At 40.9% G+C, this 17,114-nt stretch overlaps 1 protein-coding gene across 2 annotated transcripts in view; it reads right to left on the reverse strand.

Moving 5' to 3' along the window:
- The window catches only part of CNTNAP2 (contactin associated protein 2), a 1,655,791-nt gene that overhangs the window by 99,028 nt on the left and 1,539,649 nt on the right, over positions 1-17,114 (reverse strand). For both annotated transcript variants that reach the window (XM_084896487.1, XM_084896488.1), the window contains one exon: positions 11,501-11,634. In XM_084896487.1, the coding sequence (XP_084752613.1) occupies positions 11,501-11,634 (134 nt within the window). The remainder of the gene's footprint in view (positions 1-11,500; positions 11,635-17,114) is intronic.

The following is a 17,114-nucleotide window of genomic DNA, read 5'->3' on the forward strand; positions in this document are numbered from 1 at the left end:
TTTAGAGGAAGATGAGGCAGAACAGGTTTCTACTATCTGGAGAAATGTGTTTAGAGAGTGTATACATCTTTTCTCTCCTGCCCAAATATAAACTCCTTAATGGTAAAAGTCATACTTTGTTCATCCCTCCTGCCTCACCAACTCATCGTTTATCTGAATTTTTTTCACTAGGTAGCCAGAAACTATTGATTCTCTTTGAATTTATTTTGAATGAGTTTGAGTTTATCTCAGTGTCACCTCCTATCAGAAAGCATGTTATGGTGCTGATGACCACCAAACTTCGTCCAGGCCAGGCTTAAGGAATGGTTGCTGCTTAGAATTTTTCCAACATGTGGTGGGCTGGGTGGTAAGTCATGGGTAAGATATTATGGTAATGAGATGTTATTGAGTTAAATTCTTAGCAATCCTCATATGGTTTTCAATGTAAGAAAGGTGCATTGTTGATGGAACAGTCCAAAACCATCTTGAGAACATTTTGCCTTCTCCAGTGGGACCTTCACCACATCTCCACTGCACACCCAGAATTTGTTTCTTTATATCCGGGGGTGCCCAAACCTCTAAGTGAAGAGCTGGCCCCAGTTTACAGCTGTAGGTCACCTTGGCAGTGGGTGGTATCCTGGGAACAAATAACTGTGTATCTGCTTTCTCTTTTTTGGAGACACTTCACCATATAGTTCTACTCTCTGTTCAGAATTAAACAAGGCAAACTTGCTATAATACCCTTCTAAGGGCCAAGGACCTATAGCCCAACCTAAAACCAAATTACAAAAAGCTAATGAAGTAATGGGGCTTTTGGGGTGTATTCAATTGTGAATAGGCTTCTCTGGATACATGGAAATACTGAAAAGAGAACAAACTCTGACTAGCAAAGAGACCAAATTGATGGGGAAGTATCCAATTTTATATCCTTCTGTCTTCTCTTCCCAGATATCTTTTATGGAATTAAACCCTTGTAATGATATAAGAAGCTAATAACATACTGACCTAGGCCCTCCACAGAATTAGATGTAATGAGTCAGTCTTCCATCAAAGTGGAAGGGGAGGTAGTAATTACTTGCTCAGAATCCCAAGAGTGACTACGTGGCTCAGAGTGTTTCCAGGAAGGGAGACGTGGGGACTTGGAAGGGCTCATCATTATTCTTGAATTCACCTCCCTCCTGTCAAGCACACTTGTAGTGTACACCAAGGCTGTGAGTTCATCATCTAGAGTAGATAAACACTAAATGAGCCACAGGCAAGAAGTTACAGTAAATGTAATTTCCAGAAAATGGCCTTAGGCTAGCTAGGTCAATTTTCTTTATTTGTTCTGACATCCCTAAAAAGATTTAATACTTCCAAACGTGTCATTTTCTTTAATAAAGGCTTGAACAACCTCTGATATTAAAATTTTCAGGAGTGTTTACAGCTATATACTTTTTCTTTATTGTTCTTTATTGGCAGAAAGTCGAAAGGTAACAAAGGCACACGTTTTTTAATAATTGATCTGAGTTTCAGTGTCTAACTTCAGTCCAGGCTCCATGTTACCAAAGAAGAAAGGATGCTAAAATGGAAAGAACAGGAGGTGCTGTTCATGTTTACTTAAAGATCTGATGTGGAATTTTTTCGTGTGTGTGACAAAAAACAACAACACTGGCCTCAAAGTTGGACTTCTTAGTTCTTTTTACTTTTAAAGTTACAATTTTATGACACTCAGCAAATGCCATTCAGTCATTTCTTTTAAAGAAATGTGTTTTCACCTCCATTACATTGTTATTTTTTTTCCTAAGGAGATTATCACCTAATTTCAAATTTCAAAAGTGAATGTAATTTTTCATAGATTGCAATAGGTAATATATCTTATTTAGCACAAACACTATTCATGTTTTATTTTAAAGACCCCATCATATTAGTTTTATAAAACTGAGATATTGCTATATCCACTTTTATATACCTTTTTTGTTATCTATCAATACACTGCAGTGAAGGGATTTAGAACAGGGCTCCCCAAGATGTAAGACTTTGCCATGTGGATTATTTTGAGCAGAAGGCAATGAAGACTTGCAGGCTAAGGAGAAACTTCCTCCCTTAACTATCTAGAAGAATCTAAATTGAGGGCCTTGTCCATCATAAGAGTTATTACCAGAGATAACCTTTTCTTTTTTTTTTTTTAAACCTATCTAAATGGCAGGGCATATATCTGATTACTGAACATCTGCCCTTGTTATCGATCTGAGAACAACCCTCCTGCTTTCCAAAGCCTCAGGCACCTAATATTACTCCTTAGCTCACAATGCCATTTATATCTCATTTTAACTTTCTGTCTCTGTAACCTTTCATAGAGGGGGATCTCTGACTCTCTCATGTATGTAGAGTTCCCATATGTATGTAATTAAATTTGGTTATTTTCTTTTGTTAATCTGTCTCATGTAGGTTTAATGATTAAACCAGCTGGCAGAACCTGGAAGGGTAGAGGAAAATTTATTCTTTCCCACATCAGAAATCATGCCAAGTCAAGTTTTTTTTTAACTTGGTTTCCTAATTAGGCAGATGTGCTGGCCTATTTGAGGAAGGGTCCTCTATTGCATCTGAGAAGCCTAACTAATCCGTGTCCAATTAAAGACCAGTGTTTAGAGTCTGGGCTTGTGAATCAGGCAGACCTGGATTTGTGCCTCAGCTGACTTCTCTGTGTTTCTGTTTAATCATCTGTAAAGTGGGAATAATTGTACCTATCTCATAGGCATGTGAGTTGCATGAAGTACATCCTTTGAAGCACTAAGAAAAGGGACTGATTCATAGCATAATCAAGAAACATCGGTTACCCTTACTACTACTACTACTACTACTACTACTACTACTACTGCCGTTACTGTTACTACTACTATTGGTATTAGTATTACTAGAGGCCTGGTGCATGAAAATTCATGTACTGGGGAGGGATCCCTCAGGCTAACCTGCCCCCTCTCACAGTCTGGGAGCCCTCAGGGGATGTCCTACTGACGGCTTAGGCCTGCTCCCCATAGCCAATCAGGGGAAGGCACTGACCCTATCACCTCTTTGCTGCTGCTACCTCTGGCCTCCCTCTACAGGAGGCGACCCAGCGATGAGGGGGAGGCGATGCCCCCATCATGCCTCTGCTACTGCCACTGCCAGCCGTGTGGCTGCCTGAGTCTTGGCCCTCACAGCCACTGCAGTTTGCCTGAGCTTTGGGTCTTGGGCAGCGGCCACAGCCATCCACAGATTGCCTGAGCTTTGGGCTCGCCCTGGGCAGCGGCAGCTGCCAACTGCGGCTTGCTTGAGCCTCAGGCAACCACAGAGGTTTTGTCTGGAAGAAAGAAGCATCAAGTCCCTACCTACCCATGCATGCTGCGCCTGCTGTGCACATAGCCTCCTGCTGATCAGTTGTTACGGTGTGATGGCATGATCACCATTAGCATATTAGCTGTTTATTATATAGGACTAGTGGCCCGGTGCACAAAATTTGTGTGTGGAAGGGGCTTCCCTCAGCCCAACCTGTACCCTCTCTAATCAGGGACCCCTTGGGGGATGTCCGACTGCTGGTTTAGGCCCGATCCCACAGAGGTCTGGCCTAAACCGTCAGTCAGACATCCCTCTCACAATCTGGGACTGCTGGCTCCTAACTGCTCTCCTGCCTGGCTCCCTGATCACCCCTAACTGCCTCTGCCTGCCTGCCTAATTGCCCCTAACCCCTCTGTCTGCCTGCCTGATCACCCCTGTCTGCCTGCCTGATTGCTCTTAACTGCCCTCTTCTGCTGGCCTGATCTCATCCCCAAGTGCTCTCCCCTGCCGGCCTAATCATGCCCCCAACTGCTTCTGCCTGCCTGCCTAATTGCCCCTAACCCCTCTGTCTGCCTGCCTGATCACCCATGTCTGCCTGCCTAATTGCTCTTAACTGCCCTCTTCTGCTGGCCTGATCTCATCCCCAAGTGCTCTCCCCTGCCGGCCTAATCATGCCCCCAACTGCCTCTGCCTGCCTGATCACCTCTAACTGCCCGCCCCTGCAAGCCTGATCTTGCCCCTTAATGGCCCTTCCCTGCCGGCCTGATCTTGCCCCCAATGGCCACCCCCTGCTGGCCTGATCTTGCCCCAACTGCCTTCCCCTGCCAGCTTGGTTGCCCACAATTGCCCTCCCCTGCTGGCCTGATCTTGCCCCCAATGGCCCTCCCCTGCTGGTATGATCTCACCTCTGCTTTCCTTTGCCAGCCTGATCACCCCTAACTGCCTCTGCCAGCCTGATCATCCCTAACTGCCCTCTCATGCCGGCCTGATCTCTCCCCCAACTGCCCTCCCTGCCGGCCAATTTGGTTCTGATTGGTCAGTTTCTATGGCAGTCAGCACCAAAAACTCCAACTCCTAGGCAGCCATTGGCTCCTCACAGTTCTCCCAGACTTGATTCTGACTGGTCGGTTTCTATGCCAGTCAGTATTTCCAGGCCTATCTCTGGGCCTGATCAGAGATGTGGGGCTGATCAGCAGATCCCTTGGAAGCCTGGAGAGAATTAAAGGCACAGCTGCTGCCAAAGCCCAGAGAGAAAGAGAGAAGCAACAGCTGATCAACAGCTGCTACAGAGGCTGTGAATCAGACCCTGCTTCTCTCTTTGGGCCTCTCTCTAGGCCTGATCTGCAGTCCCCTTGGCAGTTAATGCTGGGTTGCTGTGCCCACAACGGTGGCAGTCAGTGCTGGGTCACCATGGCAACCCAGCACTGACTACAGGACTGACTTCTGGTGTTTGGTTGAGCCTTCGGTCATTTTGGACATTACAGACCCTGGCCTTTTATATATTAGGGTTATTGATCTAATAGAGTTTTCTCTTATTGGGATAAGATGTAATTCCCAGCATCTTTATAAATATTCTTGAGAAAAAAATTACACAATCTTTATAGCAGGTCTAACAATTTTTAAAAAGCTGTTCTATTAACCTCTTTTCCTAAAGATTCTTTTAACCTGCCTATACTACCTCCCAGCTGCAGGTAGCATTTTCTGAGCCATGGAGAAGATTGTCTCATCACCTTCTAGACTGCTCTCTCCATCTTCCTGTCTCTGAACACAACATAGGTCTAAACAGTTATCAGACAAGCATGCTACTAACTGTCTCCCACTGCTACCTTAATCGACTCCAAACAAAACATGAATGCCCCCAGAGACTTAGTTTTATGTAAACATTTCCAAAAGTCTATAAAGCAAACTATCCAAGATGAGCCTTGACCCCTTGACTGCTTGCAAAGGTGACTGAGTCAATGGTATGACTGGCCAGTGGAGAAGGGTCTGTCTCTTGTGGGCCCTGGGACTTTCTTAGTCCCCTAAATCCCCTTAATCTCTGTTTTCCAAGCTCCTTCATGGGCCTAATAGCATTAGCTTTTCCCAGCTCATAAGGTTGAGCATATCAATGAAGGATCTTATGAAAGTGTTCGGAGACCTACATAACATGATCATTAAATCCCTTCCTGTGCAGAGAATCTCTCTTGAATAGAGGAGATTACCTAAAATGCCTTCCAACTGACCAGTTCTCCACACACAGAAAGTGGTATTAGTGGTCTCTGCCCATCAATGTTTCATGACATTAACATACTATATTGCTTCCCTAGGAAGCAATTACATTTCATTTTACTGCTAATACAATTCCTCTGACAATTTTTCATTGTTGCTGTTATCTATATTATTTACTTATTTTTGATTTACAAAAAGCAGTACATAATCAAGGCATAGGGCTTGGTGAGTTTGGAGATATTCACCTGAAACCATCATCACCATCTATGCTATAAACATATCCATTCCCCCCACAAGTTTCCTCCTGACCTTTTCTTTATTAGTATTATTATTATTACTATATAAGAATACTTAACATCTACTCTCTTCAAAAATGTTTAAGTACACAATACAGTATTGTTAACCATAAGCACTGTGCTGTACAGATCTCTAGGACTTATTCATCTTGTACAACCAAAATTTTGTATCCCTTGACTAATATGCCACATTTCCCTGGCAACCAGAATTCTATTCTCTGCTTCTGATTATGAATCTGTCATAGATTAATCATATATGTGGGATTTGTCCCTCTAATAATTTGTGACAAATTTCTGCATGTACCCCAGACTATTGGTTTTATAGCATTTAGTATCTATACAGGACTATGAACCATTTGATGTTACCCATTTCAGAGTTATTATTTCTCCAGGAAATACTTGTCACTGAGCCTTTTCCAGTGGTGGTATTTTCAACTTATGGGATAAAAAAAGGATAAATCTACAAAGTACTCATATTCCTGCATCTTTGTTTAGCACTGTGTTCTCATTTGGAGCACATACACTCCCTGTTCCTCCATGCTCTCCATCACATGGAGAAAGGGATGGAGTATGTGTGACTCCCTTATCCCCATGTGTCAGTGTCCTACCCTTTCTTTGAAACCTTATAGTTATAGCAATGAGCTACTATATCTGTTATTCTATCATTTTCTGGCATTAGTACAAACAACTCTTTATCAACTTATGATGAAGGCATGCAATATTTTGTAAAACTGTCACCTCACATAACCTAGAAGACAGACTAAGTGCCTGTAACCTATAGCTTCAAAACAGCAGGAATGTTCATGGGTGTCAGCTTATTCTGGCTGCTTATGTCAAGAGAGAAATGAGTTAAAAAAAGAACTGGCCAGTTTCCAAATATTGGTGAAAGGACCTAGAGAAAAGACCAAAATTTTTGAGCCTTCATCAGAGAGTAAGAAATAAAAATGCCAACATTTTTTACTAACAAAGGCATGTTAAGATTTCTTAGCTCAGCAAATTGACTCAGCCCCACGGGTGAAGTTAAAATTGAGAGTCTTTCCTTTTCACCCAAGCCTTTTGTTTCAGATGGCCTCAAGGTAGCTGCCATGACCTTGAAAGAGGGGCATGGGCACTAGGAAGCAAATAATTATGTGGGTTGAAGATTTACATCTAGGAAGAAATGTAGGGTGTATCTACACAAAATTGACTTCAACAAAAAGATCAGAAACCAACTCAGATTTTGAAGGTTGTTATGCTGGAAAAGAGACAAGAAAGAGGTCTGATCTATAAGGGGCTTAAGAATATAAAATAACCCTTAGTATAATTGAAAACTGCAGGAAACGAACCCTCAGGGCTTCACAGCTTCAAGGAAGGCATCATCCGAACACTCTGTTCAGCAGTGGCCATGGCAGATCTTGGAAGAGGAAGAGCCTCCCAGAATATGGAGCCATGGAGAGCCAGGCAAGTAATGGACAAGAATTTGACCAAATTAAGAAAACAGACCACTGCCAAGGGATATGAGAGGATTGGTGTCCATGGGTACTCAGAATGTCTACCCAGCATGATTTCCTCCCTGCTAGAGACTGCAAGACTTTCCTTTTCTAAAATGATATCTGATATAAGACCAACTTTTATTGGGATGAATCATTGATATTTCGGAGTTTACTTGTCATAGCAACTGCTTTTACCATAATGCTTGTATATATATTTTTTTATCCTTAGCATTTAGCACACACTGTTATTGCTGTAGGTAATACTTCTCTGGACCTTTTTAGGATTCATACTCAATATGTAGCTCAATTAACCATTGATGCAACTGGTTTTATACAATCTGGTTGAAATTCTGATTAATAGCAGGTAATAAATAATTATCTTTATTTTAAGAGATGTCATTGATTTTTTTTGAATATTTGTTTTAAAAATTCCTAGTGAAAATAACTGGTCATGGTCTATGTAGTAGAAGAATTTGGGAACCTCGTCATTGTTTGTTCATGGGGACTTGGAAGAATTTATAAAGAAAGTCCTTTTTTTGCTTGCAGAAAATCTGTAACCATCTTCTTGATAAAAATGGGATGGCTCTCCAGTTTAATGAGAGCCAAAATAATATGTCCTTACCATATGCACATTTAACTTTTAGAAAATATAGATTCTAAGTATTTGTGCCAGAGGACATATCCCTGAACTCTCTATTGTCTAACTTCCACCAAAACCCCAAAAGATATGCTATAGTTATTCAAATAACATACAACTTATTCAAATTTTTTTTTGAGTTAGTTTTATCCTTAGACTAGGGCAGAATATCAGAAAGCTATATCACTTCAGCCCTTTTCCCCCATCCACTGCCTGTGAAATTGTTTGTGATAAAGTCCATTTTTAGGTTACGCTTGACTTTCCTAATGATTCTTGTGAAAAATGTTGTTGTAGAAATGTTGTTGAAGACATGGTCTGCTTTCTTACTTGGGCTCACTATGTGACAAAGAGGATGAAGGGTCTCAACTGTCACGGCATTTTTAAAAATATCTGAAGAAATAGAGCAATGTTTTGTAATGTTTTGGGGGTGGCTACATATGTGTGCATTTATTTTATCTATGCTTTTGCAAATTTTTGAACTACTTTATAGTAATAGTAACATTTCCACCACTACCACTCAATTTTTACTGGCCAGTGGTATCCACTTTGAAAGTTTTATGACCTTCTTTCCAGACATCTATTAGGTAGTGATGAGAGCCTGGGTAAACTCCTAAGTGTAATAGACCTAGGTTCAACCATGCTTTTTCTACTTCCTGCTTTCTACTGGCGAGTTTCACATCATGCTTTGTGAGGACTAAATGGAAGAATGTGTATAATGTGCTTAGTGGAGTGCCTGGAACACGGTAAGCATCAATGTAAGTGAGCTCTTATCACAGTGTGAGATTGTCTAAGTGGACCATGCTATGGGCAGCTTTCTCTAGCAGTGAATATTATCCATGGTGTTAAAAAAGAAAAATAAGAATAGAGTGGGAAAAGTTTCAGTTCCTAGAGGAACTGGTATGTTTTATCCTCATGGGTTGTGTACTTCTGGCCATGAAGAAGTTAAGGGCCAAATTTACCCATATGGGTGAGAACTATGACCTGGGTAATTATGATCTATTTTCCCCTTGTCTTGGAGCCCTACTTTTTGTAACTTACTTTAATTTTCAATTTCATTTTATGTTCCCTTTATAAACCTTAGATCCTTTGTGCAATGTGGTCGGGATAAAATGGAAGAAAGAAGAAAACCACCATGGACAGCAGGAAGAAAGGAGAGTAGAAAGAAAGGATTTGTGATACAAGTTGTTGAAATTATTCATTGTGATGTTCAGCTTTTGGATGCATGCTAATCAGCATGATTTTTCATCACATACAGTACTTTTTCAGGTGCTCTCTGCCTTCCGGGATTTGTTTTACATTTTGACTGGCATTAAGCCTTTAGCTATTATCCCTGGTGCAAATGTGAGTTTTCACAAATGATACCACTTGAGGGTTGTCACGGGTTCTGGTTCATGCTGGTGTCTGACAATTCCTGGAATCAGTTCTTCATTATCTATGTGGAGACGAGGAATGTTGTTTTTTGGAAGCAAATGTTTTACCCAAGGTCAATTTCCCTCAAGTGCTCAGCACCAGGTCATGTGCTCAGGAAATGCAAATTATCTTAATGTTAGCTTTGGTCAAACCCTGCTAAGGAAGTAAATCTGCTTTTAAAAACACCATAAACACAGATAAACAGCACCTAAATTATAGGATGTCTGAGTATATATAAAATTTCACCTTAATTCCAAAGACATTATTCTATAGTACTTTAAAACTCATCTTTGAATTAGTCTTTGGTTACTGGCAACCAAATAATCCTGAGCAATGGGAACAGACTCTTCCCTGGGTTCTTGGCTGTCTCTGTATAACCCACTATCGGAATTTCCCTGGCTTTTCAAGCTCTAAAACTCCAGGTTCTGAAAATAGTCCGTCCCGCTCTAATTCACTGTGGCAAACTGCCGCTCTGATTAAGTTGATATTTGTTCTTAAAAAGTTGCTGGTTAGCCAAGCCAGCGTGACTCAGTGGTTGAGCATTGACCTAAAAATCAAGAGGTCACAGTTTGATTCCTGGTCAGGGCACATGCCCGGTTATGGGCTTGATCCCCAGTGTGTGGACTTAATGAAATGTACCAGAAGGAAGTCCTTCTTAACCTACCCTATCTCCAAGCTCTCATTTTGGAAAATATATCCAGAAATAGAATTAGTTAGCCTATCCCTCTACTCTTTGCTCCCACTCACCCCATCCTCATTTTTGCCTGTGGTTCTGCCACCCAGAGTGCTCGGTCTTAATAGACGGGTATTTTCTTGGAGAGAGTGAGGGTTAGCCTTGCATGAATCTACAGCTGTTGCAGGTCTCTTCTGTTATACTGTCTTTAGAGTCAATTATTGAGCTCTTTTTATCTTTTAATATTATTTTGCAATTGTAAAATGGCAAGATAAATCACTTACTTTAAAATAAATGAGATTGCATTGTTTAAAACAAGAGAATGGTTCCAATGAAAAGCCAATAAACACATGTTGATAAAGTGCTATAAAACAGGAGTCATGGATACAGATGGGCTTGGTTTACTTAGTAAATAATTTGCAGGACCTACTATGTGCCAGGCACTTCGCTGGGCACAGAGACTCTGCTGTCACTGTGAAGTCACCTTATTTCTACTACGTTTGGCTACACAATAAGCTGTAACTTCCCGTTGTTATTCTTTCTCTAGAAAGACCTATCCTTAAAATACCCGCTAGCATTGATGGCTATAGGCCAAGCATAAACTCCCTATCAAGCTATGAATTTGACATCCACCTGTGCTCAGAAAGAGACAGGGCTGCACCTTTTCTTACAACCTGCACTTCCCTCAGCAAGGAGCCAAATCTGAACGAGGTCTGAGAGGCAGCTGAACCCCTGCCAAATGACACTCCACTCCACTGACAGAACAGCATCCCCGCAGTTCTTCCTGCCGACAGGTATCTTTTCTGAACTCCTGGAGAAGGCAGTGACAATTCCTATCCTTGATCTTTTGGCTTGGTTCCCAGGGAGACCTCCTCATGCTATGTTTTATTCATGGTGCCTCCCAGGCTGGTTTCTTTATTGTAAAAATTGGTGGTAGGAGTAGGCATAATACAATGAACCTGACATAAAATTCAAGCATCATGATAAAACCATCCCTTTGTGTGCTAAGAGTCTACAAGCAGGGCCTGAGATTCTGTGGAAGGTTTGTGTTCTGAAGATTTTTAAGACAAAGTATCCACAGAGACAAAAAAAAAAAAATACAATTATGCATATCATGTCAGAAGAGTGAAAGAAATAGGTCAGATAAACCAAAGTAGCTTTTGCTGGGAAACGTTAAGCCTCAGACATCTGAGCACATGGAGGAAAAAGATGGTGCCGTGGATAAAAACAGTAGGTTGATGGCTGTGTGGACCATAGGAAAAAAGCTACGAGAATATACAGAGTCAACATTTATTCTAGCTTCTCCCTATGAAATTTCATTTCCATCAACTTCATCATTGTCTTTGCTAGAAGAACTATGCATCTTTCTACTTCACTAATTAGGAATCTGTAGGAGAAAGTATGAGCATGCATTTCTTCCATCTGTCCCACCTCCAAAACAAAACCAAGTAAAACCAATGGCCAAGTATTATAGAGGTTATCATACTACAATATATCATACACAATTGATATGCACACATATGTGTACCTTGAGCAGTATGGTCTTCTCATGACGGGTGATGTTAACACTGTGGGGTTGTCCATTGGCCACATTCCTGTGGTCTACATCGATATTATACGGTTCTCTGGTGCCACCCAGGTTGTAGCGAATCTGAAGATTTCCTATATAAGGAATAGGGGGAAAAAAAACTCAGTAATTTTTTTCCAGGTTTCACATTTAGATTTGCATTGAACCCTGCTCCCTCCTTTGATGTCCATCAATTACATCTGCCATTCTGAATTCTGAGTCACTAGCTCTGAGGCACACTCATCCATGAGGGTTAATAGCACTTGGCACCCGCTTGTTTACAATCTACAAACAGTGAGCCATCAGTGACCATGATCTCAAAGTTTGAGCAGCAAAAGGTATAAAATGATCCAAGGTAGGAATGTGCCTGGGAAAAAAGAATGAAAATATACAATATAGGAATGTGGAGGCTCCACAAAATACTCTGAAGAAAAAAAAATGCAGGACATAGGGACAGTCTCACAGCATTGGCAAAGCATGCCATTTGCTGTATGAAAGAATCATGAGCATATAATATTAAAAACAAACCTAACTTATAAAAGGTAAACATATGGGGTTTGGGGTGGCTTTGCTGATACCAAGAGAGCAAAGCGATTACTTTTATTTGAGGTTAGAGATTGCTTCAATCCAAATGCAAAACAAAGGAAATGATGGGCTTCCCAGGCCCTGAGTCCTGGTCGCTTCTGTGAAAGCTCACTTTGACTGGATGTATTACTCTTTGTTCCCTCCTTCTTGTTTCTTCCCAATAATGACAAACGATATTCAAGAAGATACATGTAATATTGTAGATCCTGTTTTTAATTAATCTGCATGGCAAACGTAACTTTATTGTCTTATTTATGATTTTTAAAGACCAATGTTTTTACCTAATTTTTCACTCAAATTGGAATCTTCATTTCAATAGCTAACATCTCCAAGGTTAAAAAAGGGAGTCTGACCAATTGCAAATCACCTCATGGATTCCTTGTGGCCTCTTTCATGCATCTTCTATAGGAACAAAACTGATATTCTGATTTTTAAGTTGTGAAATAAAACATAATAATTAAAATTTAGTACACAGAAATAAAAAAGATAGTCACTGGAAACCTCACCAACCCAAGGTAACTACTCTAACTCTCTGGCCATATCACCTTCCAGATATTCCTCATGCTCTTATATATACACAAATAAATGCAATAGTTCCTAAATGCTGCCTTTCCTCATCTAGGCACCCCAGCATTATAAGTGCTACTTAAAATATTCTGCCAAGTTCCCAGAGTTGAAAGAAACATTCATTAGGATGATCAAGAATGAATTGGCATTTCCTATTTTTGCACTTGAAGCAAATTCAACAAACCTCCGCTAGTTCTGATTTTTACTTTAGTATTTATACTAGATCCCTTTACTCACAGCATTTCAATCAAACATTGTTGTTTTCATCTCTGAAATGTGTCTAAATTGCCCCATTCTTCTCCATCTCTGTACCCACAGGAGCTCCATGGTGCTTAGAACGCCTTGTGTGAAACGCACAAGACCGACTCCCCTGCTATCTCAGCTTCATCAGAGCCCCTTGCCTCTCGCTCCTGGTGTCTTTGTTGACCACTCCATATTAGTGACTGTCTTGACCTCACCTCACTCTCTGGTGAGACTCCTGTTTCTCTGCTCTTCCCATTCTCTTATCAACACCTCAAACCCAACAGAGGCAAAAACAGACTCTTAATCTTACCCTCCCCCCCCCCCCCCATATTCCACTGCAGTTTTCACATTTTCTTTCATCCCTCCAGCTACTCCTGCCAAAAGATCCACTGCCTTGACTCCCCTCTTCCTTCTAGAATACACGTATAGTCTGTCAACAAATCTTCTTGGCTCTTCAAAATATACCTCGAATCTTATTGCTTTTTATCATCACCATTACTACCCCTAGACCAAGCCACCATCATCTTTGGCCTGAGTTATTGTACTAGCCTCCAAGCTAACCTCTTGCTTCTGCCCTACCCTCACCTCCCCCACCCTGTTCTCTGCCCCTCACAGACCCATATCCTCTCCACCTGATACTTCAAATGATCCCCTGCTCAGAACCTTCTAATGCCTTCCACCTATCTCACTTGTAGTAAAAATGGAACTCTTCATAATGGCTCTCTAGGCCCTATATGATCTTCCACTATCACCTCTGACATAATCTCTTATTATTCCCCTCCTTGCTCACTGTAGCCTCCTTGCTGTTTCTCCAGAAGCCAGCATGTTCCTTCCTCAGGACCTTTGTACTTACTGATTCTTCCATCTAGGATGCTTACACCCCAGTTATCTATCTGGCTGACTCCTCACTCCCTTTAGGTCTTTGCTCAAATATCATCTTCTTAGTGATTATTTTGGTGGCTTTTTCATTAAAAGCAGAATTTACCCATTCCTTTGAATAGCTTTCTGTTGTCCAGGCCCTCCCTTTTCTGCTTTATTTTCCCCCCCTATTATAGTTCTTATTATACATTGTACTACATATTGTCCTTATTTTATTATCTGTGTTTTTCCACTTAAATGTGTTTCATGAGAGCAAGGACTTTTGTATATATCATTTATGATATTATTCCAATGTAGAGTATAATGTCTGATACTTGGTAGGTGTGAATAAATATTTGTTGAATGAATGAACGATGATCTCCCTGCTTCTGTGCTTTTTTTCTTTCCCACATTTTCTTTGCAGACAGGTCTTTTCAAAATGCATAACTGATTATTTCAATGCCTTACTTAACATTTTTCAAAGTCTTCCAGTTGCTCATAAGATGAAGACATACATTCTTATTGTACCTTATAATGCCCTGTTTGGTCTGAGTTCTGCCTGTTAACTTTATTTTCAAATCATACCATTTACCTTCTCTCTTTTCACGTTTGTTACCTTCAACTTCTCGTATGCCCTAGAAATTAAATTCTCCTTCCTACCTCAGGATCTTGGAATATGCTGCTGCCTTTTCCTGAGTTGCTTCTCTTCCCCCTTCTTCAAGGTTTTACCCATTTTCTCTTTATCCTAACAGCACTAAAAATAATATAAAGTTTCAGAGTGAAGGAGATGATCAGGCGGTTATTTGAACATGCAGAAAGTTGACTGTCTTGACTCCCTTTTCCTTCTGGTGTTCTAACCTTGTATAATCTCAACCAACTTTCTTAAACACATAGCTGTATTCATTCATCATTTATTTATTCATTTCTTCAGAACACATTAGTGATTGTGCAAAGCACTGTTGAATCCAATTTTCAGAGTCTGAAAGTAGGCTATCTGTTTTTCTGTAAGTGTAGAGTCACTTCTCATACAACCAGCCCCAGTTCCCCAGTGTGGGCCAGCTGTGCCTGGGTCTGGGAAGACAGAGAGAAGTAAAGGAAGGCTCTACCTTTGATGGCCAGAGGTCAGAAGTACTGGTAATTATGCAAAAAAGTGAACATTCTCCTTTCTATTGTCTCTGTTGTTGGTCCCTTTAAGTTCCCCAATCTCATTCAAATTAGTATTCAGTTGTGGTTTTTAAAAATATTTCTCTCTTTTCTTGCTTTCTTGAACTTTGTAAACATGATTTAAGATGTCTATAACTGTTTCCCTCAATGGCAACAGAAATTATTTGCTTTGAAAAAAGATGAGCTAGATCTTTAAATTATATATAATAAATATCTATAAACCATAATAGCAGTATGCTTGAATAATAAATTCAAATGCTATATTGATTGCTTTCAAATGATAGCACAAAAGAAGTACAACATGATGATAGGGAGAAATATTAATATTTGTTCATTAAAATAAAATATTCATCTCCTGAGGGCATGAAAGCAGCCTTAAGGAACTGCTCCTGTACTGACTGCCGCCACTCATGTGCTTTCCAGATTTACTCTCTCCTGGTCACCACCACTGTCATTGTAAACACTCAGCTATTGGCAACTAGTGTGGGCTCAGGCCTCTCATCTCACTGGGAAGACAGGGAGTACTTATAACAAAGGCAGATAACAACACAGGGCACTAAGTGCCAAGTAGATGACATTGAAAATAAGTGTAACAGGAGTTTAAAGTAAGGAATCATCATTGAAAGGAAACAATACTTAACCTGGGTCTACGTTGCAATACCGGGTGGAACACTTTGTAAAGTATGTGATTGTCTAACCACCAAGCTGTATACTGAAACAGATTCAAACTGATACTGAATGTGAACTGTAACTGGAAAAAAAGAGAGGAGAAAATAAATAAATAAAGAAAGAAAGAAAGAAAGAAAGAAAGAAAGAAAGAAAGGAAAAAGGAAAGAAAGAAAGAAAGAAAGAAAGAAAAGAAAGAAAGAAAGAAAGAAAGAAAGAAAGAAAGAAAGAAAGAAAGAAAGAAAGAAAGGCATGTCTTAGATCAGAGAGAAAAATGGGACTTTTCCATGAAAGGGAATGTAATGGGTAGGGAGACAGATGTCCACAGAGCCCTTGGGGTAGAACAAATTCCTTTGTCACTGAATGTGTGACAAGACAGGGGATGTGGATCATAATAACCTCTAACATTTACATGTAATTGTTTTACACATAGATTTTCACAACATCCTATGCGGCAGAAAGTGTTTTACAGATAGAAACTTACATCTCACTACCCACAAATGTAAATGCAGAATTCAAACCCTGGCATTTTGGTTCCACACTTGGAGCTCTTCCCCATGAGGCAGGTGGTGGGGCTCGGTTGGAAGGTTACAGGATTTTGGATTTCTCCTGTGGTCCTCGGGGGAGAAGAAGGCACTACTCCTTCTATGATAGGGATACTGTGCATAAAGGAAGGGCCACTCTGGCTGTGGTGGGTGTTAAGGTGGAAGGGACTGGAAGAAGAGAGCTTGATTGGAACATAGCACCCTGGTGGACACACGGAGGGGCCCTGCTGTCCCATGAAGGAGTAACGGGTCCCCAGGACCCCTATGGGAGGCAAGGGCTGCTAAAGACGCTGGGGGTAGCCTCCCAAACACAAACTCCATAGGACTGTTTTGCCTGATGGCCCACAAGATGGGGAAGGGTGGAATGTGCATGGACGATACCAGGCTTGTGAGTCTGGGTGTCTGAGTCAGAGCACTGTCAGAACTGGGGGAGGACCTGCCTCTGGGGAACAGTGAAGAGAACACAGCTTGACTATGTCAAGTTAGAGGGGTGCCAAGACATTTAGATAAGACATTCTAGTTTTTTAAAAAAATATATTTTGGCAGAGTCCTTGTTGATCCCCCCCCCCCCCCCCCACAAATGACTTCCTCAACTTTTTTTTGCTTAATATATCAGTTAATAAAAAAGTCAGTATTTGAAGTATAAAAAAGCTACATTTTCATCAGCAGTCTGAAGATGGCCTTGTGATAATCTGACAGAAGCCGGCTGGCTATGCTTTGCAAATGCACCGAGAGGATCCTGGGGTCTCTGCAGCATGGAGAGAGCAGCTCAGAGCTCTGGGCCTGGAACCCAGGCTTAGTAGCCTGGGTTTGCCATCACCCACTGTTTGCGCAAGTCACTGAACCTATGTACCGCAGGTCACCTGTAGAAAGGGGATAGAATAGTGTCTATGGAATGAAGATATGTGTTCACAGGAATAGCATGCTTTGGGCATTATTCCATGGTA

This window comes from Pipistrellus hanaki (genome assembly GCF_964339955.1).
Source record: "Pipistrellus hanaki genome assembly, chromosome: 10".
Lineage (NCBI taxonomy): Eukaryota > Metazoa > Chordata > Mammalia > Chiroptera > Vespertilionidae > Pipistrellus > Pipistrellus hanaki.